The 25,686-nt window shown below is 47.3% G+C and overlaps 1 protein-coding gene and 1 long non-coding RNA gene across 2 annotated transcripts in view; one reads left to right on the top strand and one right to left on the bottom strand.

Moving 5' to 3' along the window:
- The window catches only part of Foxo3 (forkhead box O3), a 99,139-nt gene extending 78,752 nt beyond the window's left edge, over nucleotides 1-20,387 (bottom strand). Inside the window, exon 1 of the mRNA XM_035440366.1 lies at nucleotides 19,710-20,387. Within this exon, the coding sequence (XP_035296257.1) occupies nucleotides 19,710-20,327 (618 nt within the window). The 5' untranslated portion in view covers nucleotides 20,328-20,387. The remainder of the gene's footprint in view (nucleotides 1-19,709) is intronic.
- Nucleotides 20,388-21,841: 1,454 nt separating this feature from the next.
- LOC118238359 lies at nucleotides 21,842-24,137 on the top strand. Its single transcript, XR_004768456.1, has 2 exons — nucleotides 21,842-22,351; nucleotides 22,550-24,137. It is a non-coding gene; the product is annotated as an uncharacterized LOC118238359 (long non-coding RNA).
- Nucleotides 24,138-25,686: the final 1,549 nt, after the last annotated feature.

Genomic DNA, 25,686 nt, shown 5'->3' on the forward strand with positions numbered 1-25,686 from the left:
TAGCAGATGAAAATCTAAACCATTCTACACATACACTGGACTTGGGATCATCCAAAATTGGCTCTGTATCCTAATAAATGCAGACTAGAAGCAAAATTCCCCAAGTACTACAAATGTCTGGGGTTGTGATATGCCTTCCACTCCTTGATTCAGCTAATAAACTATCTGTTAGGGATGAGCTGGGTTACCTGTTTAAGAAAGCAGACTCGGTATTCTTTCACGGTTACACAAACTAATGGCAGGGACAAAGGGAAGGCAACACCCAGCTCCCAGTATCATGGTTACCAAACAGGTCTGTGCTCTATTGCCATTTCTTTGGAGCTGGGATGGTTCTGTGGGAATTTCTTGTTACTGTAATGCTTTCATCAACAAAAGAAAAACACTACACTGTGTTGTCAGGAATTTTACTATCAAAGATAAAAAATAATGAATGAAGGCAATGGGAGATGGAGACAAGTCACAACGTATAACTCAACATGACTGCCCTTCTTTCTAGTCAAGGTGAGAGCAGGTTCCCAAGAAACACGGCTGACACTGCAGAGACCTGCCTTCCATAAGACTGCACACCAGTCAGAACGCAAAGCAGGCTGGGTACACACCTTTAATTCTAGTATTCACAAAGTGGAGGCAGACAGAAGATCTCTGTGAGGCTAGCCTGGTCTACATATGGTGAGTTCCAAGCCAGCCAGGGTTACATAGTGAGAGTCTAAATTAAAAAAAAAAAAAAAAAAAAAAAAAAAAAAGGCAAAGTTGAACAAAGTGGCTCCAGCTACTCAGGAGGCTGAGATAGCAGCATCACTTGAATGCCTGGACAGCAAAGTGAGGCCCCATCTATAGAAGGGAAAACAAGCAATGCCTATTTCTGAGTCTGTAACCATCCCATATTGTACTGCATGTTAGGTGAATGAAGTGGATAGGTGAATGATCATAGCTGTGGCCTAGGCACCAAATCCTCACATCCTGTCCCCAGTGACCAACTCACGAGAACCCTGGACATGGATGCATACTTTCCTTTGGCCTTGACCTGAGTCAGGCTACAGAAATCAATACCAATGTCACCAGCTACTACTGAGGGACTAGAACATTCAGCCATCTGTGGAACTAACAAAACTACTCACAGGAGTTAAGTACAGATAATCTGATACACTGTCATTGTATCTTCAAAGCATACATAGATTAATTCACCACAGCATTAGATATCTTGTTTGCCACAAGCCTCTTAATAATCAGTGTTAAGACTGAAATCCTCAGCTGGGCTTTGGTGGCGCACACCTTTAATCCCAGCACTCGGGAGGCAGAGGCAGGTGGATCTCCGTGAGTTCAAGGCCAGCCTGGTATACAGAGCAAGTTCCAGGACAGTCTCCAAACCTACAGATAAACCTTGTCTCAACCCCCCACCATAAGGACTGAAATCCCTCCTAACATGAATTGACTAAACGTGGCAATGTTGTGCTCAGGCAAAAAGCAAAAGCAAAAGAAATCCCTCAGTTCAGAAAATGACAAACTTCTCCAGTGTCTAAGAAAAGCTCAGCATTAGCAATCAGACTTAGGAGTTACAGAAAGTTGTTTCTGGAGGTCAAGTTCTCAGATACCCAAGTCTCACCCAAATATTACTATACAGGCTACCCAGGACCAAGACCTGAGGAACTGTAAATTTCCTTTGTGGTAAAGTGCTACCAAGTAAAGCTATTAATCCAAGTCATTGTGCCCACACCTCAGGTACAGATACACTCAGCAGGTATAGATACATCCTGAAGAATCAGCCGCTTAGAAATTCAGGCCCATCATCCCGGAATAGAGTTGATACCAGGCAAGAATTCCTCAGGGTCTCACAGGTCTAAAGCTAGCACTTGGGCCCCCAGGTCAAAACCTCCCTCAGGTACATTTTATGCAATGCCTCCACACTGGGCACAGTAAAATAAGAGTCTTGTTCTTCCCTAGGGAACAGGGTGGTGATGTCTGTAATGAGAACGGTGCCCTGACAGGTACAGTCATGCTACACATCTTGATGAGACAGGCGGGCTACCTCAAGACCATGGGGTGCACAGTGAGGCACTGTCTCAAATAAGTAAAAACACTGGTTGATGCCACCTAATCAATGAATAGTTAAGAGCAGCCTTGATGTGTGGTTTCAAATAAGGGCTTCACATCTGAGTTTCAATTTCCTAGTGGGGATTGGAGAGGGGGCAAGTTGATGGCACTGATACCATAGCTCAGGGTTTCACCATTAATTTAACATAATTTGCTTCTCAGATCAGTTCTCCCAGAAACCTCAGGACAGGGCCAAGTGAGATGAGTAGGATGTCAGAACACAAGGTTCGAAGAAGCTTGTGCCCTGAGAGTCAGGACAACGGTCCTGGCCTCACATCTAACCTGGACCTGTGTGTGACTCTTTCTTAGTCAGGTTGGGCTACTTGGATATAAGGCATTAGAAGAAAGCAAAACAACAAGGTTGCCCTGAAAAACTAAAGAACTCACTGCTAGCACTCTACAGGGGCACTCACCTCTGCAACAGACACCAAGGGATGAGGCTAGGCAGGACCCAGGCATTATTTAACAAATGGCTGTTTGTTTTCTCTTAGATCTTTAGGGCATTTCTGTTTTACTTACAAAGTAGTAATATCATTTTTTATTTTAAAAAGTTCAACCACTTCTGTGACTGAGCAAAAGAGATTTCTGAATTTTGTAACTAGATACAAAGGTCTGTGGGTGGTCCCTCATATAAGGCCCTGTCAGTTCCTTGATGCAGACCTCACCTTTGCCTGCACTCCTACACTCAAGCTCGTGGGCCTGCTTCCATCAGAAAAGCAAGATGCCAGGACCCCAACATTCCAGTTACAAGTGGCTAACAAGCACTTGCTTCCCTTCCCTACTCACCCAAGAGGGAAAGAGGTTACTTCTCTTTTTTCCTGAGAGTTAGGAATGCTGCAAAACTTACTTGCCCCCATATAATTGTTGATACTCTTATTTATGTAACATTCCAAAAATAGCTTGTACTGTTTTAGGGCTTTTCTTTGCAACTATATATTATATTGAGAAAGATTTCTCTCTCAATCTCAGACAAAAAGAGATTGTATTTTTTTTCATGCAGATGAGAAATAGCAGACAACCATGTTCTTTTAACAAAGTGTTAGCAGTAAGCTGTAGATCATTTTTCACAGGAGGAATGATAATAGGGGAAAGATGGCACAAACAATTTCCCATTTCCTTTCTTTCATCCTGTCATCTACCCAGTCCTGGGTAGGCTTAGATTGTAGAAAGAATGCTTTTCCCATCTTGACTCCTAACTCTAAACTCCTTGAAAGGTAATCTCTGAAAACAGACCTTACTATTACTATGTATTCCCAAAACCACAAAATAATTCAGTTTCCTCTTCTTTCCAGCATGGGGGAAGCACAATGGTTCACCACCACCCCCACCACCCCCACCACCCCCACCCGGCTCAATGATTCACAACAGAGGCTGAAGTTCTACTTGCACTTTAATTACAAAGTGGGGTCATTAATGGCAGCACCTAACTCTGAGAACACACGCATCATCTGACAATGTTCTTTGAAGAATACGTAATAGTTTAACTTTCCTAAACCCAGATGTTACCCCTAATAATTTGTTAAAGCTACACAGCTATAATCCTTCAGCCTCTACCAAAGAATTTACACCGTACCATCTGCCATGCTCCTGGACTTCTGTCCAGTCCCTGTGGCCTCCCTCCATTACCAGGGTTCACTGCAGTCACCTTCATAAGCCGCCACCACCACACACAATGTCCTGACCTGCAATGTGAAGGAGAGCCAAAAGGAAAGAACAAGAGCTAGACCTGATGGCTCTAAACATCCCATCCCCTTTTGTGCAAAGTGTCCAGTCACCACATGATGACACACAGGCCTCTGCAGGGGAAGAGAGAGCAGGGGAAGGAGGAGGCAGGTGGAGAATGGGGGAAATGAAGGGAGAGAGAAATGAGAAAGTCACCAAAAGCAAGTTTTGATGCCATCTGGAGTGAAAGTATCTCTCTGTCTCATTTCTGAACCTGCAAAGATGATCAGGCCACTCTTCTTCCGTCATTTACATTTGCACTAAAGTCTCCAGGAAAATGATCATGTAGGAGAGTACCAGGCCTAACAATAACCAGCCACACATTGCCAGATGACACACCTCAAAGCCTTTTGTGTTCCATGTGGACACTTGTCTACAACCTAACACCCAAGACTCTTCTTCTGATTGGTTCTGAAAGTAACAGACCCTGCAGACTCCCTCCTTTCTCTTCTTGTAAACCAGAAGAATTATGATAGAAAAGATGACCCACTGAGGTCTCAGGCAGTTATCGTAAGATCAATATTTAAGAAATCAAAATCTTTGAAGCTTGGATAAATTACTGACTTTGGAGTTTTGTCAACACCCTACTTCCAATGTCTCCCGGCTTGTTTCCCTATTCTTTCTCAGTCTGTATCTGGAAGAACGATTAAGCTCTTAACACTGGCACACTGTGAGGTGTTGGATAACAGGTCCTTTGAGTTACAGTCATGGAGATGACAGATAAACCAAAAGGCTGTGACTGCACTTCACACCCACTCACACCAACTCAGATTGAAGGTTATGATGGTGTTGCTCCCTTTTTAGGGGGACAGATGAAAGCTTTCCCCTTCGACTCTACAACTTCAAAGCATGTATAAGTAGGGATTCTGGGACCTTCCTAAAACCAAGGGATTCCTCGGAGGCCTCAGTGTGAGCAGATCATTTCCCTCACTGCCATCTTCAGACAGGTCCATAGGAACCAAGGACTCAGGGTCCCACGGATGGGGCCAACCTTCTACACTACTGCCAAGCAGGAGTTCTCTTATGAGCCTGGTGTTTCTGAAGGAACCTAATTTCTCAGTAAATGAATCCTTGGTGCCAGAACCTTGCAAAACACATTGATTTTTCTTGTTCTCAAAACATGCCAACAGAAGTCTGTGTTTTGGAAACCAGATGGAAGCCATGTTTACACATTTCTTCTATAAGCATCGGTAGCTTTGGAAGGAAAGCACCATTGTTCCAAGCACTTCAGGTTCCCACCAGCTAATGACTTCTGATCTTCAGATGCCCGTGGACTCTCCTGGAGTCAGGTGCAAATGCTACCAACAGTATTCATAACATACTACTGAAGATTCCTCAAACTAGCCCAGATAAAAGCCTCTCCCATGCCTGTCCCTCCTAATGGTGTTCCAACACCAAACACCATCTTCTTGACCTTCTGGAGAACCCTGAGGAATCAGGAGAATGGTCTGCCAGCCCTCCCCACTCCCTCAGGAAGCCCAGAGCACTGCCATCTGGAGGGTCAGCGCTCAAGGTCAGTATCCCAGGGCTAAGTCCTGTGTGCATGCTAAGAACATAGAGGGATTTATAATCCAAGCTAGTATGGACAGTTACCCTCATGATGTTTCAAATTAAGTGTTTATGAGTGCCACACAGCATTCTGAAGCAGCTGCTAAGAAAGATCCCGAAATGAACTTCTAGTCCTGCCTACCCCACTGTTCTCTCACTGTTTTATACCCATACAGCCATCAGCTATGTCTGATATGGCTGGCCAACAAGGAGGCCCTGCTTAATGGACTGCAAATTCAATGATACTGAAAGGCTGCAATAATTCCATCTACCCCGGCTTCACCTTGTGAAGTAGACCAGGCACCATTTAGGATCCTGAGCCAAGACAGATGTCACCTGCTCATTCCTGACTTCATCAACAGAGCTGTCTCTCTCCCCTTCTCTCCCCGATTACACCCAGCACATTTTAATCTTATCATTCTCCCACACATCTCTTGGCTGTCTGGGGATGAGTCAGAGGCCACTCCCTGGCCTCATGCTGGTCTTCAAACTGGGGACATTCCCCCAAGGTCAAGAAAACAAACAAATAAACAGGGAAGACCATTAAACAACCAGAATCCAATCTAAAACAAGCCCTTTGAACACATAATACATCTCAGGATGAACACTGGTTTTCTTTATACACCCTAGTAGTTTCCTGCGTTCTGTAACTGTCATCCTGGAAGGAGACTGATTCCCTGCCTTTGTAGAAAGAGACAAGGAAAGATTGTTCTACAACACTCAAGGCTACTGGACTTTGCTGCAATCCACAGACTCCATCACACGATATCTGTTCATTTTTCCCTATGCCAGGATTCATAAACTAAAGTGGCATGAGAATTACGATTCTGACTTCTTAGTCATCACAAACATTTTATGCATTTAGCAAATGACTTTAGAAGACTGTTTCTGGGACTGGAGAAATGGTTCAGCAGTTAATAGAGTTGGCTGCTCCTCCAGAGGACCTAGGTTCAATTCCCAGAACCCACCTGGCATCTCACAACCATCTATAGCTCCAGTTCCAGGGCACCTGACAACCGCCTCTGACCTCTGTCAGGGATGCATGTGGTGCCTATACATACACACAAGCAAAACTCACAAAAAAAAATCTTAATTTTTTTAAAGTCTAGTTCTGAAACCTCGGCTTGCAGCAGAACCACCAGAGGCTTGTTAAAACACAGACTGCTGTCCAGAATTTCTGATTTAGTGTGTCTGGCGTGGGCCTGAGGATCTGCATTCCCAACATGTACCCATGTGATGTCAGCACTGTTGGTCTGAGAACCACACTGTGATGGCCAACAGCTCAGTGACAGCATGGTGGAGACCAATGCTAGGTACCACAGTAGGCTTCTCAAAAGAAACAAGTTAACGCTTCTCGATTTTCAAGTCTTATACAATGTTTCCAAACAGTACAATCTCTCCTTACAAGTTCCTGCCTGCTTCAAAGTAAGGGTACAATAGAGCTTAGGAAAAGCAGGAGGTGGGAACTTTAGACAAGCCACTTACAATTATATGAAAGAAAGAAGAAGAGATTGGAGCTAAACACAACTTGTTAAGGGATGATGCCTTGTCTCAAGAGCTTTAGATCAGCTCTTCACATCTCTCTCCACCCAGGGGGCAAACTCTACCTTGTAATCTTCCCACAGAGAAAGGACAGTAAAGTGGTCCAAAGCATCATTACTGAACTAGCCAATGACTTCCAGACAATGTCTCTCTCATTTCTCTAAGACCATGGTTCTCAACGCTGGTTATACATTATAGCCACTAGGGAAGCTTAAAAAATACAGACACTGAGGCTCCACAGCTGGAGGTTCTGACATTCCTGTCCTAAATGGGACCTGAGCATTGTTGTTCCTAAGGCTCTCCAGCTGATTCTAAAACACAGCTAGAGTCTGCCCTCATTTGCCAAAGACTTGGTAACTGTCCAAGAGCCTATCAGGAAACCCTTCCATAACAAGGTGTACTCTCCCCAGAAGAGCTAACAGTCACAAACTGGAGGCGAAGAAAGGAACTTGAACTTTTTGCAAATTATCTAAAGGTTCAAACTTGGAACCATGTGCCAGAACAATAATTTTTTTCCCTCAGCAAAATAGTTTTGTTTTCTTTTTTAAGGAGTGGGGAGATAGATTTAAAAACTTTGCAAGCAGTGGGTCACCCAGCAATGCTCTGACAAACAGGTTTCCTAAATTGTAAAATGATGTGATGTAAACAATAAAATCAATGTATTTTATTCTCGAGCAATAAAAATGCACAAGATAACAAGCAGGAGATGTCTTTTGTCAGCTTTATGATCCTGCTTGGGACAGGATGATGAGCCTAAAATAACATTCCAGGAACAAGACTTCAGGTCAACTGAAAAAAAAAAAAAAACAAGGACTTTTGGGGCAAGTCACATCTATAGGCCAAATCCTCAAAGCCCAGAGAAAACCCCAGGTGTAGTCACACTGGTAACCTAATACACTTGAAAAGCTGAAGTAGGAGGACCACCAGCAAGTTCAAGGCCAGCCCAACAAAGTTAGATCCTGTCTCCAAAAATCAAGACCAAGAATGAACAAAATTCTAGGCATATTTTTATTTCATGAAAATCTAAAACAGGTTGATCAGTTAAATTTTGGTTATAGCATACAGGCAGCTTTAAATCTTCAAATGAGAATTGCAATTTTTTATCTGTGGTAGTGTACGCCTTTAATCCCAGCACTTGGGAGCCAGAGGCAGGTGGATCTCTGTGAGTTTGAGACCTGCCTGGTCTACAGAGAGAGTTCCAAGTTCTAAAGCCACAGAGAAACCCTATCTCCAAAAACTAAAAACCAAACCAAAACAAAACAAAAAACCTTGGTTGCTTTTTCCCAAAAATATCTAGATAAATTCTTGAACTCATAACTTCCATAACTGGAAGCAGTCTCTGATTTTATGAGGTTATTAGAATAAATCTCTTCCCACCTGTCAAATAACACCTACTAACCCTTGCCCAAGTTGAGGGCCAAACATTACCTTAGCAACTGGGTGTGATAAAGCTAAAATAAGGCCAAAAATCAGAGCCTTTCCATCTAAAATAAGGATCGTTCTTGGAAAGGAAGAGACTAACTAGGACTGATTGAGTTCAGTTCAGCAGAGGACATGCACCCATTCAAACAGGAGGCTGTAAACTTATCTTTACTGGATGGGGTTGGAGATAGAAGGCCTGATCTAGGACACTAATTTCAAGAAACAGTATACCAGCTCATCCAGGAAGTTAGCTCCTTGAGCTAAGAGCCCCAGTATGCTTAACCAGTGCACTAAAAACATCAGGACCAGGGTGTTGTCAGTTCCAGGCCTGCTTCATGGGTTACATAAATGGTGCAGCTGATCTTCTTGTTTTTCCTCAAGAAATTCAAATGAATGCTTGAACTCATAGCTTCAATTTTACTCAGCAATGACTTGCTTCAAACTGTGTTAGCCTGTGGGCTATTTTTTTTACTTGTACAATATGCATACTAATATATAGCAAACTAATGCTGTTGATGCAGCTATACAGAAAAAGAACCAGTAAAGAGAGATGGCCCTTTTCAACTGACCAAAGGAAAATGAGAAAACAAAAAATAGAACCCAATGAAAAAGTATGAAAAGTGAGAGAGATTATGCAAGTTCTTAACTTGGAAATGACCATTGGCTTGGAGGCCCAGAACAACTAGCTAAAGCTACAAGAATTATGGCAACACTAACCTTTTTAACTGGGGAATTTTTACAGTGTGAATACATTATGATAAGTTCAAACAGAAGTTGGGAGTGGTGGTACAGGCCTATAATCTCAGCACTCAGGAGGCTGAGGGAGCAGGATCTCAACTCAAAGCCAGGTTGAACTACATAGTAAGACCCTGTCACACATACACACACTCCAAAAGTTCAAATGGAGACATCTCGGACAAAGTGTTTTACTTTGGAAAACTATTATAAAAAGGAAGAAAATTACCATAACTTCATACTAAATAAACTTAATGAATATTAAGTAATATTAAGACTAAAATGAAAAATCAAGAGGAAAATGAAAGAATACCAATTTATATTTAATAAAAATACTTAGGAAAAAAGGCGGTTCTGAGATTTGAGTGACCTGAACGAATACTTTTACTATGCACTTTTTTGGTTTTTGTCTACTAGGAGAGTGCTCTAGCACTGACAGACCCCAGCCCTCCATTTGTTCACAATACCAGTTTCCAAGGAGACACTCAACAAGCTCAAGTGAATGCAATTTTATGTCCCCTTTATACCCAGAGTTGTACCCTCTTTTCAAGGGCTAGCATGGACACCGCCACCTGCCATCTCGGATGCCCTCCCCTCCACCACACCCTGTCTGCATGTCGGTTGCTCAAGTTATCAGGCAGAACCAACCCGCACATTCACACTTATCAAAGGGGCTCAGTCTATCATCTGGAAATGCTGAAAGCCACAGCCTAAGTTTCCTCCAACATATCCAGAATGGCATGTGATACTCAGCATTCTGCTTGCCATTCTAGTCTATTAGCACATGGCCAACACATTTCTGCGGCCAACTGAAACTAGCTCTTTGGGACCTGCTCAGCCATAGTACCTTGAAGACAAAAGCAGCCGACTCTTCAGTAGAGATAAACCTAACCTGGCTGGCAGCGTGTATTATGCAACAGCTCTGTCTCTCCCTTGGCAGCCTGCCTCTAAACCCACTAATAACTGCACTGCAAAGAGTCAACCACCTCAGAAAAATATTTTTAATACCTTTAATTATGAAATCTGATTCTGAAGCCAAACTTCTGCCAGGAACTTGTAAACTTTTTTTTTTCTCCTTAAAACCTGTTTTTTCTTAGGACTGTGCCATCACCTGTCCACCTGCTCCAAAAGCACAGCTGTCCTGTTATCTGGAAGCAGAGGTCCCTCAAGGTAAAGGCAGTCCTACACATTATGCATGGCTCCATCATCTCTAAACAGTGCACTCTGTATGTGATCTACAGTTAACCTTAAGGCAGAATCACCAAATCTACAGATTAAAAGTACAGGTCTCAAGTTTCCTTGCTCTCACACTGAAGGCTCAGGCATGTACAGATTCTTGAGTTTTTCAGTCCAATAAAATATCCAGGAAAAGTGGCTAAATCATGGCCCATCTTCATTCCTCACCAGCGGTGCTGGTTTGAATGAGAATAGCCCCATAGGCGCATATATGTGTGTATATATGAATTTGAATGCTTGGTTCCCAATTGTCGGAACTGTTTGGGAAGGATTAGGAGGTGTGGTCTTGCTAAAGGTACATCACTGAGGTGGGCTTTGAGGCTTCCAAAACCCATGCCATTTCCAGTTAGCTCTCTCTTTGTCTTGTAACTATGTCTCAAGATGCAAGCTCTCTAGCGCCATTTCTGCCTGTCTGCTGCCATGCTCCCTGTCATGTTGGTTATGGATGACTCTCTGAAACTGTAAGTCATTAAAGGCTTTATTCTATAGGTTAAATTGGTCATGGTCTCCTGACAGCAATGGAGAAATCACTAAGACAGCAGCTCAGAGAGACATTAGCTGCTATCAGCCACAACTCCAAAGATCTGTGGTCAAGAGCACCCTGCAGGATTAATAAGATTACCACTGGTGATCTATGTAAAGAACATCACAAACAGCATACAAATACTTCCTAAGTGGTTGCTGTTTAACTTTTAAATTACTGCATCCCAGGCAGACTCCAGGAGGCAGAAGAGCAAAAAAGAAAGGCCAAGAGCTCCAATGTTGGGCTAGGTTTTAACCGCAAGTAAATTACTTTCAGTGATCTTAAACTATTTCCTTCTCCTGGGGTTTACTTGGCTTGAAGGATCAATGATAAACATAAATAAACCGGAAACCAAAATCACATAGTTAAGCAGTTGGCACACAGTAAGTGCTCAGCAAGTCACAATTACCTTGTTTCTAACAAGGTCACACTCTGAGATTCCAGGTAGACATGAATCGTGGAAATGCATGACTCAAGTCACTACAATCACCAAATCTAAATAAAACTATCATGGGGGGGGGTGCCCCACAAAGAGGGATGACCATTTACAGTACTGTAGAGTTATTATGAGGTTCTCCCCAGATCTATAACTAACAAAACTTAACTAAAAATAATGTTCAGGCTCACAGGACTCTGGGAAAGCTTGGACAATATCAAAGTACCACAATCCAAACAGTACTAAAACAGAATATTCTATGCGTTTTAATATGATCTATAAAGGATTCATATTAGGCATATATCTTCAACGTCTATGTACATGCATGTGGTGGCCAGGGTCAACCTAGTTTGTCACTTTTCAGAAGCACTCTACCTGCTTCTTCATATCTGGTTTGTTGACACATGACCCCTCTGGGGCCTACCCATTAGGGCTAGGCTGCCTAGCCAGAGGTCCCTAGATCTGCCTGTCTCTACCTCCCAGTGCAGGGATTGCAAGTGCTCACCACACACAGTGGGCAGGCATGTGTGCTCATGAAAACACATCAAAGGCTGGTGGGATGTGGCAGCTATCTTCTTCTGCAGCTCTTACTGCCTCAAGATAGAGTCCGTCACTGAACCAGACACTTGCCATTGGGGGCTAAGCTGGCCAGGGAGCTCTTGGATTAGGGGCGCAGGCAGCCATGTCCTGGCCTTTTGCTGGGATTTGAACTCAGATCCTCGTGCTAGAGAGCAGGTGCTCTCACCAATGCCATCTTCCCCGACTACCATGCTAGCTTTATGTGGACTCTGGGGATCAAACTGAGTCTTCACACTTGCATGGTAAGCATTTGCCAATTAAGTCATCTCCCCAGCCCCTTGGTATTAGGGTATTAGGTATAAATAATTATTCCTATAAATAAATATCAGGACCAGATATGCTAAAGAACGAAAGGCAATGAGAGCAACTGTAGTTAAAAGCATACTCATGGAGAGTAGCAGACAGGCATGTGACCCCAGCCTTCAGTACCTGAGTTAGGAAGACTCCAAGTTCAAGGACAGCCTAGGATACAAAGCAAGACTCTTGGAAAATTAAATAAAAATTCTCATTGAACTATTTTAGACAGAATTAATCATGGGTCTTAGGAAACTAAGGTTTTCTTTTAGAAAGTGACTTTTAGGTCTTTAATCTCTAGCTCAAATTACCCTTTTCAAATGATAACATTTAGCTATGGAGCTCTATATAGTATTCTTTAAATCAAGACATCTTAACTTTACGGAGAAAGACTTACTCAGGATCAGCTGAAGGACGTGGGCACTCCCTCTGCTGGTTCTCAATTTAGATTCTCAATGGCTTCAGGAACTAAATTACCATTTTAAGAGCTATATAGACTGTAAGGAGAAATACAATATGGATTCTCCCTACACACACACATACATACAGGCCTTCAAAGAATTGACCAATAAACTTCTAAACAAACACTAGAAACCGCCAAACACTTCCCCATGGATCCTGTCATCAGCTCCTTCCAGAGGAAACAAACGTCTGTGCTGTTTGTCTGGGAGCAGAATTCCTGCCTGGTCCTGTTGTCCCCATACCTCCCTCCCCTTCCCCTGCCCCGCCCAACTGTGCCATGTGCCTTCCTTGCCTGTGATCTCTTCCTCACTACCAGAACAGGGTACATCTGACAACTCAAGTATGAGGAGCCCCAAGATAACCTGGCTTCTCCACCATGGGCCAAGCATAGCACAGCTGCTACAAGAACCATGGCCAACCAGAGAACTTAGTCTGTTTCATTCTACAATGTTATCCCATAATAATCACTGGGCACTGAGGAGGAAAAAAGAAAAACGATCTCAAAATTAGAAGCCCAAACCACCCTTGAGAAGTAGGACACTTAAAAACCAGCCTAGCCTGCAATATCCTCCAGTCACATACCTGCACCCCACCAGGCCAGATCCAGCACAGCCCTCCACAGGGGCTAACTGTTCTTTTGCTTTCCCTAAGCGGGAAGGGGATGAAAGTAGTCGGGGCCATGAATACAACGACTAAAGTTACTGAAACTTTCTGGCAGTGATGTAATCAGAATCTGGGTCTTCTATCTAAGTCACTTGCCTAACCACCTATTCAGAAAATCCCTAACTCAGAAAAGCTGCAGGCTGGCCCTCAAGTAGCTGGCCATGTGGACTGACTGAGAGCTCCTCTTCCTTCACAGGTGACTTATTTCCCAGCAGAGGGATATAAAGCTTTAAGTGAATCTCAGGCTTATGTCCCAAAATACAGAAGATTACAAACAACTTCAATTCACTGACCAGCCTTGCTTCTATGAGAGGGTAGAAACTTTCCGCTTAAGAACTGTTCAGTGACTCTCCAGACAGTGCGTTCTGATGCTTAAGACAGTACACTACACAGACTGGCAAGCCTACTTCATCACTTCCTCCCATTTCTGGTGTGAATTGTAGTTTTCAGGGACTTGAAGAGCAGGAAACAAACACTACCAGAAACTCCACCTTCACACCATATCATGTCAACATCAAAGCCAGGAGGACTAAGGCTGCTGACACCTTCACACCTGCAAGTATCCAGGTCACCTCACCAGCTCAGTCCTGAGTCACAGTTTCAACTTTCAGCAACAAGAGTCTCAGAAGAAGGCCACACTCATGGGCTGAGGACACAAGGAACCAAAAACCACCTCCTAGTGTCAGAGCCCATCCTTGCCTGTCTCTAACCCTGAATACACGAGAGTCAAAGGCAGATATGAAGAACCAGGCAGGAGTCATGGTGTGAGCTGGGCAAGAAAGTCTGAGAGGACTTCAGCAAGGCAAACTAAGAGTGCTGGTGGAGGGTGGAAAAAAAAAGAAACAGCCACTCCTGTGAGAGTCAGCCTAGAGGAGGGAGGAGGAGCCAGAGAGAGCAAATGAAGTAGGAGCTTGCAGAACTGGAAGCAAACTGCACCGACAGGAGCAGCTGTGAAACCACAATGGCTAGCAGCAGACAGCAGTGGTGCCCTAAACCCAGTGAACACACTTTAACCACACTAACTCTAAGCCAGCCTCATCACGCATGTACTCCTGGCCCAGTACTTCCCAGAAGAATGAAGTGGAGTTTTTAAGACCCCTTAGTTATGAACCTAAGTGAAAAGCAGTGCAGATGAGTCAGCTCTCTGAGGTTCCACACCCCTCAGAGGACTGGCCTCCCCGCACCAATCTCAACAGAACTTTAGACCTCATGCCTGTGCAGGGCTGCAGGTGGCTCCAATTCAGGTGGACTTTAGGAAACTCAGGTTTCTCTCAAACAGGCTCAAACTTGAGGTCTCATGCTACAGAGTCCTTGCTTCTATACAGCAAGCTCAAAATGGTCTGCTGAGAGCAAAGGGCTTTGCAACGTGCCACAACCTCTCAGCAGGGGTGAGGCACAGAGAAAAGTAGAAATACAGAGTGCAACATGCCAAGAGTGAGCAGTGCAAACAGGCTCACAAAGCACAGCCTTCATGTTAGCAGCCTGTCTCTGCCCTCTAGAACACAAACTCCAGTGAACTGGAATTTTATCTGCAGTATACCACCACTGTATCCCTGGGGCTGGGTGGTATGCCCTGTGTACAGTATGCTTTTAATAAACACATGCTGGATGAGTGAAATGGGAATTGATGAAGTGGGGACAAAGTGTTTTCATTCTGTCACCTTCAATTCGCTTACTACCAGTATCAATGGATATTAACACACTTTTGTACATCTGTTCCCCAGCTCTTCCTATAGCAGACATAAGGCAGTCTGGTTCCTAGACTCCTCCTATGTGACACATAAAAAGGAAATAAATAAGTCAGGAAAAGGATCAAGTTTGTCTCCCAAAGGAAAGATGTTAGAACAAAGTAAATGCCATTTTCTATCCAGCCCTAGAAATCTGGCTTCTGGGGTGCCAGCAATGAATAAGTGGGGAACTCACAAAAATGCACTGGCCTACCAGGCTTATCTCTACATTGCCATCAAGGGGTTTGGGAGGATGATGTCTGCTAAGTCATTTTGTTTTCCAATTCAAGTAAATGATTTTTTTTTTTTTTAAGTAGACAAGGCCTTTTCATTATCTTCCAGATAAAACTATCTGGTATGTTTAATATAAATCAGAAGCAGAGCCCTAAAAAGTTTACTTTCAACATGTTTTATAGTATCATTTCCCTAAAATAGAACACTCCTAAAGTCTCCTAAAAATAAGCCAGCTATAGTTTCATTTTCTGAGGAGATAAACACATGAAAACACACACTTAGCTTCTTTCTGAAGTCTTTCTGTTACATGAGGTCAAAGATCAAAGTCTAAAAGATACAATTTCTTCACTCATAGGTCAATGACACAGCTTTGTAAAAGAGGAAAACAGTCCCTGTGCAGGGCTGCTGCAGAAAAGAGGAAGTATGTTATTGAGAATCACTGACCAAGAGCACCGCCAGAGGAAATTACAAAACAACCAAGGCCACGCAGAAGACAGATTCTTCACACACTGTTTCACTGGCCCTTTGGTATCCGAAAGGGACCCAGATCAAAATTATAAACCAACATGGAATTACAGCTATGTCATTTCGAAATTAAACTAAATTTTAAAACAAGTTGCAATTAAAATAACATTTTCTCAGTAAAGAATGTTGAAGTCTCCCCAGGTCTGGGGCTCCTCTCTGGAGGCCTTATGGGCAAGGCAGGTCAGCCCTCATCTTTTTCTTTTTTAAAGCTTGGCAATACTTTCCCATGAAAGGCTCAGACTTGGAAGGCTTGCCCTCTGAACTAAAGCAGAAGTCTTCACAATGTAGGCACCCCCACAGAAACCTGGGGCTGTTACGTATGACCCTGTCCTAACTCATGAGAAATGAGTGCATATGGGGATCTGGATAAAGGAGTAAATAAACAGGGGTCCCTAGTAAACCCTAGAGTCACTGGGGTCTCCCAATACAAGAGGACCTGAGCAGACCCACTACTGTGCCCTTCAAGGTCTGAATAAAGGAACAGTAACCTTTTCCGGTACACCACATCTGGTTGTTCACTCGACTGTAACGGCTGAGGCAAGGGAGCCTGGGAGATAGCCACCATCCTCCCAGGCACAGTACTCATTGGGCAAGGGCTTCCTCTTTTGTTAAAATGCTATCTTTGTTGCCATTTGCGCTACTTCAGTCTTCCTAAGCAACCACACCGACAGATGACATATCATATGCAGCTACCCAAATATGACACCTTTGCTAGCCCCGCTCCTGATGCTGAAATAAAAGCAGTATCTGAGGGGAGCCTGGCAGGGGGAGGGGAACAACTGTGCTTGTCAGAAAAGCAAAATGTTAAAACATCAATTTAAAGAAAATAGTGTGTGATAAAGGCCAGAGACCAAGACCTCTAGATCTGTAGCTACTAACTAGTCTTGTACTCCTTGTGACTTGAGAGTAGTTTTCAATCTCTTGAAAGACCAAGTTCTTCTCCAATGAAACGATCTAACAACATCAGCAAACTTCATCCTGGCTACACATTAGAATCACCTGAGGAACCAATGCCAGAAAGTGATGACACTGTCACACATGAGCCAAATGACAGCTAGTATTTTTCAACTGCTCCCAGGTGATTCTAAAAAGTCAGCCAGTGCTGGAAATGACTAGACTAAATTCCACCTTTCAAGGCCTCTTTTTTAATTCTTTAATTTTTTTCTTTTTTTTTGAGACAGTCTTTCTACTAAGTAGTCCTGGAACTTACCATGTAGACCAAGCTGGCCTCAAACTCAGAGACTGCCAGCTTCCCGAGTGCTGTGATTAAAGGCATACACTATTACTCCCCAGCTTCATTCTGTAATCTTAAAGTGACAATTCTGATTGTAGAATCACATGATGTTCTGGCCCCAAAGGCCACAAGAGAAGTAAGTTTGAGACCCTGCATACCTGCCCTGTATGCAAATATCCACAAGTTAACCTGAATTCTAGACATTTTTTATGCTAAACATTCTAAAGAGTAACTCACAATGAAAGTAGTGTGGTTAAAGTGCAGGTTTCCAAAATGACTATTCATTACAGGAGTCAGTTCCTAAAGTCAGATGCATGGAAGTGGGTCACAGTTAGCTCCTGACCTCTCCCCTTGACCTTTTCTTCCAGCCCCACTAAACCAGCAAACAAAAAAAAGGCTGGCTATTAGTCATGGGTAAAACCAGCTCTTGTTCCAAGGGCCTTCTGTCTCCATCATTAAAGATACGGACATCCCTGCATGGCTGTTTCTTTTGATGAAAGTCAACTTACAAAAACTTCAACTAAATCATACTCCTTTAAGTCTTCAAGGGTTACTTGACACATATACTTAGAATTAAAAAAATAATTATAAAGCATATACCCTGAAACACATAATAAGCCTTGAAACATCCTATTTATAGTATTTTATATGGCTTTAGTCAAAGATAGCAGTGGGGGAAAAAAAGACTTTGAGACAAATAAAAGTTATAAAACCTGCATATGACTATGTCCCCTTGGCTCTACTGAAATCCTGAAATCTTTATGAAAACTCAATTTGTGGTTACTTTCGGTAACCACTTTCTGAAGTAAATCTAAAAAAAAGTAACAATTCAAACACACAAAACTGGTATTATTTTTATAAACACAATAGCAAGAAACACTCCTTACTGAACTAAATTGCATTTGTAATCCTAAAAATCAGAGGAAAGGGGCCAGTGAGATGGCTCAGTGGGTGAAGGCACTTGCTACCAAGCCTAATGATCTGAGTCCAATTAAAGGAGAGAAGCACTCACACACACACATAAACACACATACACACTCTCATCCACTCACTCTCACAGTCACACACACACACACACACACACACACACACACACACACACACACACACACACAGACACTCATCAGGAAAAGTTAAAACCCCTTTCCTATGTTAGCTTTTTACAGTTAAGTAACCTTTAACTAATAGATTATAGCTAATTCGAATATGTAGGATTTAATTTCAAGTATGCAATTTTTGAGACGTATTCCAAATTCCCAAATGCACTTTGCCCAGTTCTACACACACCTTCCAGATAATGTCCACGGGAGTAAACCCTTGCCATCCACTTCAAAGCAGTGTTCAAGGCTACCACATCAGCAAAGCTTTCAAACAGAAGCCCCATCCCTTCCGCAAACAACCCTCACCTCACACTTTCGTCACTCCTTTGGAAATCAATAAAATCAGATCAAATATAAGACTTGTAACATCAGCATTTGAGTCATCTGAAATGAGACAGGTTTGTGGAGTGGTATCAAAGCACACATTTTGCTTTTAAACCATCTAAGCAAGCTTCTTTGGGACAAGACACTTCTCAGAAGACACTTCATCTGCAAGCTTTTCCATAAGCTTTGTTTCAGCTCTCCACAAAATGAACTGTTCTCACTTTATGCACCTAAAAAAACCTAGAACCCAGAAGTCACCAAGCTCCACACTGGCAGTGATGTTAGGAAGAGGAAAACTGCCAGCAAAAGCAAGTGGTAAGTGACAACTCCAGTGATGTGGGACCCTCTGCTGCTACCTTCATGTGAATGGGCCTGGAGGTGCTCAGAAGAGCATTGCAGTCCAGCAGGGGAACAGAAGTCATTACATCACAGCCTTTCCTCACCTCTCTCCCAACCACGTGTCCCGGTGCCCCAAGAGGTTGAAAAGGAACAGAAGTCTCTCTCCAGCTCATTTATAGGTAGAAGCCATTATTGCCCAACCCTGCCCTCCCTCCCACATGGGTAAAGCTCAGACCCGAGTCGCCAACACATGACATGGGCCTCAAACACTGCCTGCACCAGCATCGGCCTCCACAGGAGCAGCGGGTGTAGCCAGTACACTTTTGGATGACAAACCTAGCCTGTTCCAAACCCCAGAGCTTTTCTGAGGCTACCTGCTGGCAGGCTTGCTGGAGTGACATCTCTAAAGAATAAAGGTGTGTAAGCAGGTAAGGCATGAGAGCCGGCCAGGAAAGTCTGCAACCATTGCTTTTTCTAATGGGATCTATTTGCCTGTTGTTGGTGTCGACACCCACAGGCACAAGTTGAACCCAAGGATCCACATTCAGTTTGCTAGTATCATGCTCCTGCCACTGACTTGAATGCAGTCCCAAACACTTCCCACACACACACCCTTCCCTCCACCCACACTGTCCTCGCTGCATCCCACTTCCACTCCCTCTATTTCAAAGTTAGCCGAGAACCTACCTCGCCACCACAGGTGGGGTAATCCAGCAAATACAAATGTCCCCATTCTTACCTCGTTAGTGTCCCTTGCTTACAGCCTCCTCACTTAGGCATGCCCAAGGCATGCTAGGGATCCTCCTTTTCCCACTCTGAGGACAATCCCAGGCTTTCCTCCACCAGGGGTGAAAAGAACCACCCTTCACCCCCAAGCCTCACAACAGAGGTTCTAACCCTTCTCGGGGCGGGCAAGAACTCGCTTGAATACGTGCCTGGCAGGTCCAGCCACCAGCCCCTGGTAGGTACCCACCTTCCAGCCTGCAGAACTGTTGCTGTCGCCCTTATCCTTGAAGTAGGGCACACAGCGCACCATCCACTCGTAGATCTGGGACAAAGTGAGCCGTTTGTCCGGGGAGCTCTCGATGGCACGGGTGATCAGGTCGGCGTAGGACAGGTTCCCCCAGGCATTCCGCCGCGAGGAGCATTTCCTCGGCTGCCCAGAGCCCCCAGCCGCCCCCGGCTGCTGCGGCGCCAGTGGCTGCTGAGGCTGCAGCGGCGTTTGCGGGCCCCCGCTCAGGGCGCCTGTGGCGGACGCTGGCCCGGAACCGAGGTCTTGCCCTCCGGGAGCCAGCAGCCTGGCCGAGTCCTCGAGGAGTAACCCAGAGCCCAGCGTGCTGCTCAAGCCGCCACCGATCACCATGGCCGAGCTGGCTCGGCCGCCACCGTCCTCGTCGTCTTCATCGTCGTCCTCCTCGGGGATCATGGAGTCCGCGGCCGTCTCCCCCGAGGGCTTGGCCGGGCTCGCCTGCAGCTCCGGCCTCTGCAGGGGCCACGTACAGGAGCGCGGCCGACTCTGGGGCTCAAACTCTGGGTCCAGCTCCACTTCCAACGGAGAGAGCGGGACGGGGGAGGCCGGTGCCTCTGCCATCTTCACCGCCTGCCCGCCGCCCGCGGCTCGGGCCCTCTTGCTCTCCTCTCGTGCCCAGGCTGGGTGCGGCGGGAGAAGACCGGGACGCCGCGGAGGCTCGGGCTGCCTAGGGAAGCGCCAAGAGAGAGTTGGTTATCCCGTGCGTGCGGGAGCCCAGTCCTCCGAGATTCCTCGCCCGCCGCCGCCGCCGCCTCCTCCTGGAACGGGCGGACCTGGGGACGTGCGTCCCGCGAACCTGGCGCAGCAGACGCCGCCCCCTGGCCGGGCCGCCGGGGAGACGAGAGCGAATCGACGGCCGCGCGCGGGCAGCCCCCTCCCCCGCTGCCGTCGCCAGATCCGCAGGTCTCTCCCGGGCTAGGTGGCGGGGCGGAGGAAGGGGGCGGGGGGAGGGAGGGAGGGAGGGAGGGAGGGAGGGAGGGGCGGGGAGGGGCGCCCGGCCTGTAAGTGGGCAGCCGCCAGACCCCAGCAGCACAGCCGCGGTCAGAGGGAGGGCGTGCGTGCGTTTGTTTATGTTTCGCTCCGGCCCGCTCCAGTGCCTCCCGCCGAAGCGCAGCCCAAGTCAGTGGAGTCCTGGGCTCTTCTCCCTTCCAGGGCCCTGCGACTCCCCCCGCCCCCCACTTCCCAGCACACCCCTCCCAGACGGGTGGCCCGAGCCTAGGGCTGGCGCAGGCAGGCAACTCCCGTCTCTTCCTCTCCCCCCGAGGACCAACCGGGCGAGCGTGGGGGGTCTGGGCACAGACTGGCCAGGGTCACTTCCAACAAGGGAGAGCGGGCCGACCCCGCAGGAGCGGCCACCAAGAGGATCCGAGGTGTATTTTCTTAGGGACGTGGGGCCCTCCGCCCCCTTCCCGGCCAGAAACGAGAGGGAGGAAGCAAGTGGGAACATAAATCTTCCAACAGGTCGGGAAGCGCCAAATCTCTCGGGCTGCCAGAAAACCCGGACCAGCACGTTCACCACCTCCTTGCTCCCGCTGCTGCCATCTTGACAGTTCCCCCTTCCCTCAAGTCCTTTAAAGACCCGAGCGGGAGAGAAGGGGGGGAGTACACCGAGTCACGGGGAGGGAAAGGGAAGCGCCTGGCCCAGCTCGGAAACAGATCCGGAGTCACTGGAAGGCAGGCGGCCGCCCTACTGCACAGCTCCGGCGCCTACCTCGGCTCCTTCCCTCCCTTCAGGGACGAGGCGGGAGGACGCACGATTCCGTGAGAGCCCTGGGCACCGCGACGGGGGGACGCTCGGGCCGCCGCCGCAGCCCGCCCGAGGAACCTCCTGTCAGCCTGCGCGCCGCCGCCTTCCACATTCCTCCTCCTCCCTTCCACGAGCAGGGCGGCCGCGGCAGCAGCACAAAGTTATAGACACACGCAGGGAGCCTCAACCTAAGCTGACGGCGGGGCGGGTCCCCGCCCAGGGGGAGGGCTGGGCGGCGGGTGGGGCCGGGAGTGCTGCCGTGCGTGCGTGTGGGAGTGCGCGCGTGTGCTCGGTCGCGCCTGCGCGGGGCTGCGGGCGTGGGGGACGGGCGGGCGGACGGGCGCGCGCCGCGGGACGGGACTCGGCCGGCTCCGGCAGCCTGCCGTCCTTGGCTCTTTCTCGCTCCCAGAACTTCAGCGGCCACACAGCCCCGCGCTGGCCCGGGACGCGGGAGGAGCGCCCCGCGGTGCGCAGTCGCGTGCCCTCTCCGCTCCAGGGCCAGCATTTGGCTCGCGGGTCTCTGGCCTGCGCGCCGTAGCGCCGGGTTCGGAGCCCGCCCTAGTATCTGGTTCCTCGTTAGAACCTGACACCCGCTAGCAGAGATAGACTCTAAGCGCTCGTGGAAACACCGCCAGCGGAGATCGCGGCGCCTGGCGACGGGCACCGGGAGGTGTGAACTGACTCTCACCTGAGACGCCCAACCACCGCCCTGCTTCGCTTTTCACGGATTTCAAAGCAAACCGGGAAAAGTGTGACTCGGGAAGAAAAGTGACTTGCGCCCCCGGTCCAAAAGGCAGGAGCGGATACCGAGCTGGAAGCGGGCAACAGTTTTACTACGGTAAAGCAGCTGACTAGGTGCCTGATTTTTTTTTTTTTAAGTCTTTAGGCTTCAACTAGCACCTTCACAAGCCCTTATCCTAGTGTGTGCTAACCCTAGACCCGTGCGTGTGTGCTTTCCTGCCCCACATGCGACATGCATACCAAAAGTCTGCCCATTCTGATTCATGTGTGTCTTGTCAAAACAAAATCCTCCCAGGCGCTGCAGATAAAAGGGCTCCACAATAACCAAGTACACAAAAACGAGCAGCTGAGAAGCGCCGGCAAAGGCCGCCTACCCTGGAACTCCGGCCTCCGGGCTTTGCGCGCCGCCTGTCACTCAAGTGACGTGCGGGCCCGCCCCTGCACCAAGCTAGTTCGACGCGTACAAACAGATGATGTCATTGTCTCTACACGCGCGTGACCCCGGAGCCCTGCGCCGCGTCGCCATTCGCTGCGCCGCTTCCTCGTCAAGCCAAGCCGCGCGCTGACTGGCCGCCGCCGCAAGTCTCTAGGCCCCGGACGCCCCTCTCTACCCCTCGCCCCCGCCCCCAGCAAATAATAAACAATCGAGTAAAATTGGAAGGACAGAGGGGCGGGAGGAGTCGGGGAGCGAAGGCGCTCCGGGAGCCAGCCTTCGGCGCGCGCAGACGGCGGGAGGACTAGAGGGGGGAATCGTGCCGGGAGGAGGGTGTGGAGGAGGAGGAGCGGACCTGGGCCGCACGCTCCGGCAGGACAAGAAACTTGCAGAACCTCGGCGAGCAGAGCCTGCCGGTACGGCGGGCGCTAGGGCCTCAGGTCCCCGGGAGGGGCGGGGTCTGGGGGTGGGCGGGGCCTAGCTGCGCAGAAGCCCGCAGGCGGAGCCGAGTGACACGTGCGGGAGGAGGGGGCGCGCTGCTGGGGCTCGCCCGGGACGCGCGGCCCCGGCGGCTCGCGCGCTTGTTTACCAGCACACGTGCGTGTTATTTTTGAAATGGAATGTGGGACTGGCGGCGCGGCTGGCGCGTGGGGCCGCCCGCGTCGGCGGAGGGACGCGGTGAGCTGAGGCCCGCGCGCTGCGGCCTCCGCGAGTGCAGCTTAGCCAGGCAGCCCGCTGGCCGGCCGGCGTGCTCTTCCCGCATAGCCAGAGGCTCGGGCTGGCGAGGTTCGCGCGCTACCCCGGCCGCTGCGGAGACGGCAGGCGCCAGCCGAGAAACGCTGCCGCCCTAGCGTGCAGTTCCGGCTCCTGCCTTCACGAGAACAAAGCCGCAGTCTTAGGAACACACTGGTGCACACACCTGGACCACGAGGTGAACTCAACACCCTGCGTGGTCTGTGCCCTTGCTCCAAGGAACCCGTCTTTAAGTGCGGATTTTCGGCAGTGCGTGGCTCGGCTCACGTACAAATAAATGCATTTCCGTCACCTCGGCTTGACTTTGGAAAGGGAAGCTGAAAAGGGAAATTCTGCCTTCTAGGTTTGCTAGCCACCTTAGGATCCGCCCCTGTCTGCTCCACTAAGAAACCCCGAACTTGATTTTAATTTACAGCCTGGCATTGTAGATAAGAATGTGGAATCTCAAATTCAGCTTCTAGTGCCGGTGCTCCAAATGGGGGTGGGAGTTTGTGGAGAGGTTAAGGTTTATTACCCAGAGCCTGGGTTTGTTCCCAGGTCCAGAACAGCTTTGTAGTGTGCAACGCAAACTCCAAAGAGTTCACTTACTGTTTTAAAAAAAAAAATCCTATGAAAGAAATCGATGCTTCTGTAAATCTAAGCAGTCGGTCCCATTAGAGTGCAGACCTGCAAAAGTAAAAAGAATGTGTTAACAGTGGCTGGGCTCTGAGCCATTAGATTTCCTCTATAAACATGTTGAGTGTTCATATAGAGTGCATATCCTAAGGGCATCCAAAAATCGGGGACATTATATAAGATGGATTCATTGAGAGCATTCTAACCGGGAGAGTAGGGAATGGGGGCCAGGCACACGATGCCATTTGTCTCAAAGAGTTAGAGTCTTAATTGGTGCCATAAGAGATGTTTAAAAATTAAATTCAAGAGTTTGAAATCAGCACAAGGCAAATCAAGGACATGCATGTAGTGTTGGGTGTCAGATGTGCCGTGGTTCAGCCAGAGAAGTTTATCCCTATCGCTGTGGGAAAAACTTTGACAACACATCGAACCTCAGACTGTTCCCTTGCCTTGCCTTTTATAGTTGGAATTTTCTTTGGGCCTTCAGCTAGCTCCCAATTAAAGACACAGAGACTTCCTATCCATTATAAATGCTCAGCCTTAGTTTAGGCTTGTTCCCCTAGCTCTTTTAATCTTAATTTAACGTTTTGCCTTGAGGCTTTTGACCTTTCTTTCATTCTGTGTCCCACTTTCCTGCTTCCCCAGTGGCTGGCCGGCCCCTGGTGTCTCTTTTTCTCTCTTCAAGCCTAAATTCTTCTTCTTACTCTCCCTGCTCAGAAGTTCTGCCTGTACCCCCTCCGACACTAATGGCTGTTCAGCTTTTTATTAGACCAATCAGGTGCATTAGGCAGGCAAGGTAAAACAGTAACATGTTTACATAATTAAACAAATGCATCTTTGCATAGTTGAATATTCCACAACAGCTTTCCCTTCATCTGCCCTTTGCAGACCTCCTGTCTATCTTCATTTCCTCCCATGGCCTTGGTTTCTGTCTAAACCTTATTATTTTAGGAAGCTGAGGAGGCATGGTGAGTGTTGAGAGCAGTTGAATGTCTGGGTTATCTTTAAGTTAGACACCATCTGTTTTTACTTTTAAAACAGGGTCTCTTGTAGTCCAGGCTGGCCTTGAACACACTGTGTAGCTAAGATTGGCCTTGAACGTCTGATCTTTGTAACTCCTGAGTAGTGATTACAGATATGTGCTGACATACCCACCTCTTATTTATTTCTGTGAATAACTTAAGGTGGCAATTATCCGCTCTCCTGTAACTTCAGCTACTAGAAGAACATTTTAAACTTAACCCAAGAAAGGTGAATAAAAGCATTTGAACACCTAGCTATTAGGGGGCTGGGAATAGGTGCAGGCTCAGCTTCCTCGGGGATCACTGTTGTACACCTAGCAGAGTCCTCCCCATAGGCAGGCCATGGTGCTCCTCTAACCCCCGAGCCCAGATCCCTGGTGCTAAGCACAATGCACACAAGAAAGAGCTTACTTTTGTTCTGTGTTGGCTTCTATGTTATCTTAACAAATATGTGACCCAACTAAAAAGGAGAGAGTCCCCAACATTTGGATGTGTGACTGCTCCCCAGCCCTGTCCCTTCCTCTGTTTTCTGAGCAAACCTGTCATAGTGAAATATCTTTGTTGAACATCATGGACCAAAGCACATAGTGGTTGTCCTGTGGGTGTCAT

Source organism: Cricetulus griseus, chromosome 2 (assembly GCF_003668045.3).
Source record: "Cricetulus griseus strain 17A/GY chromosome 2, alternate assembly CriGri-PICRH-1.0, whole genome shotgun sequence".
NCBI classification, from domain to species: domain Eukaryota; kingdom Metazoa; phylum Chordata; class Mammalia; order Rodentia; family Cricetidae; genus Cricetulus; species Cricetulus griseus.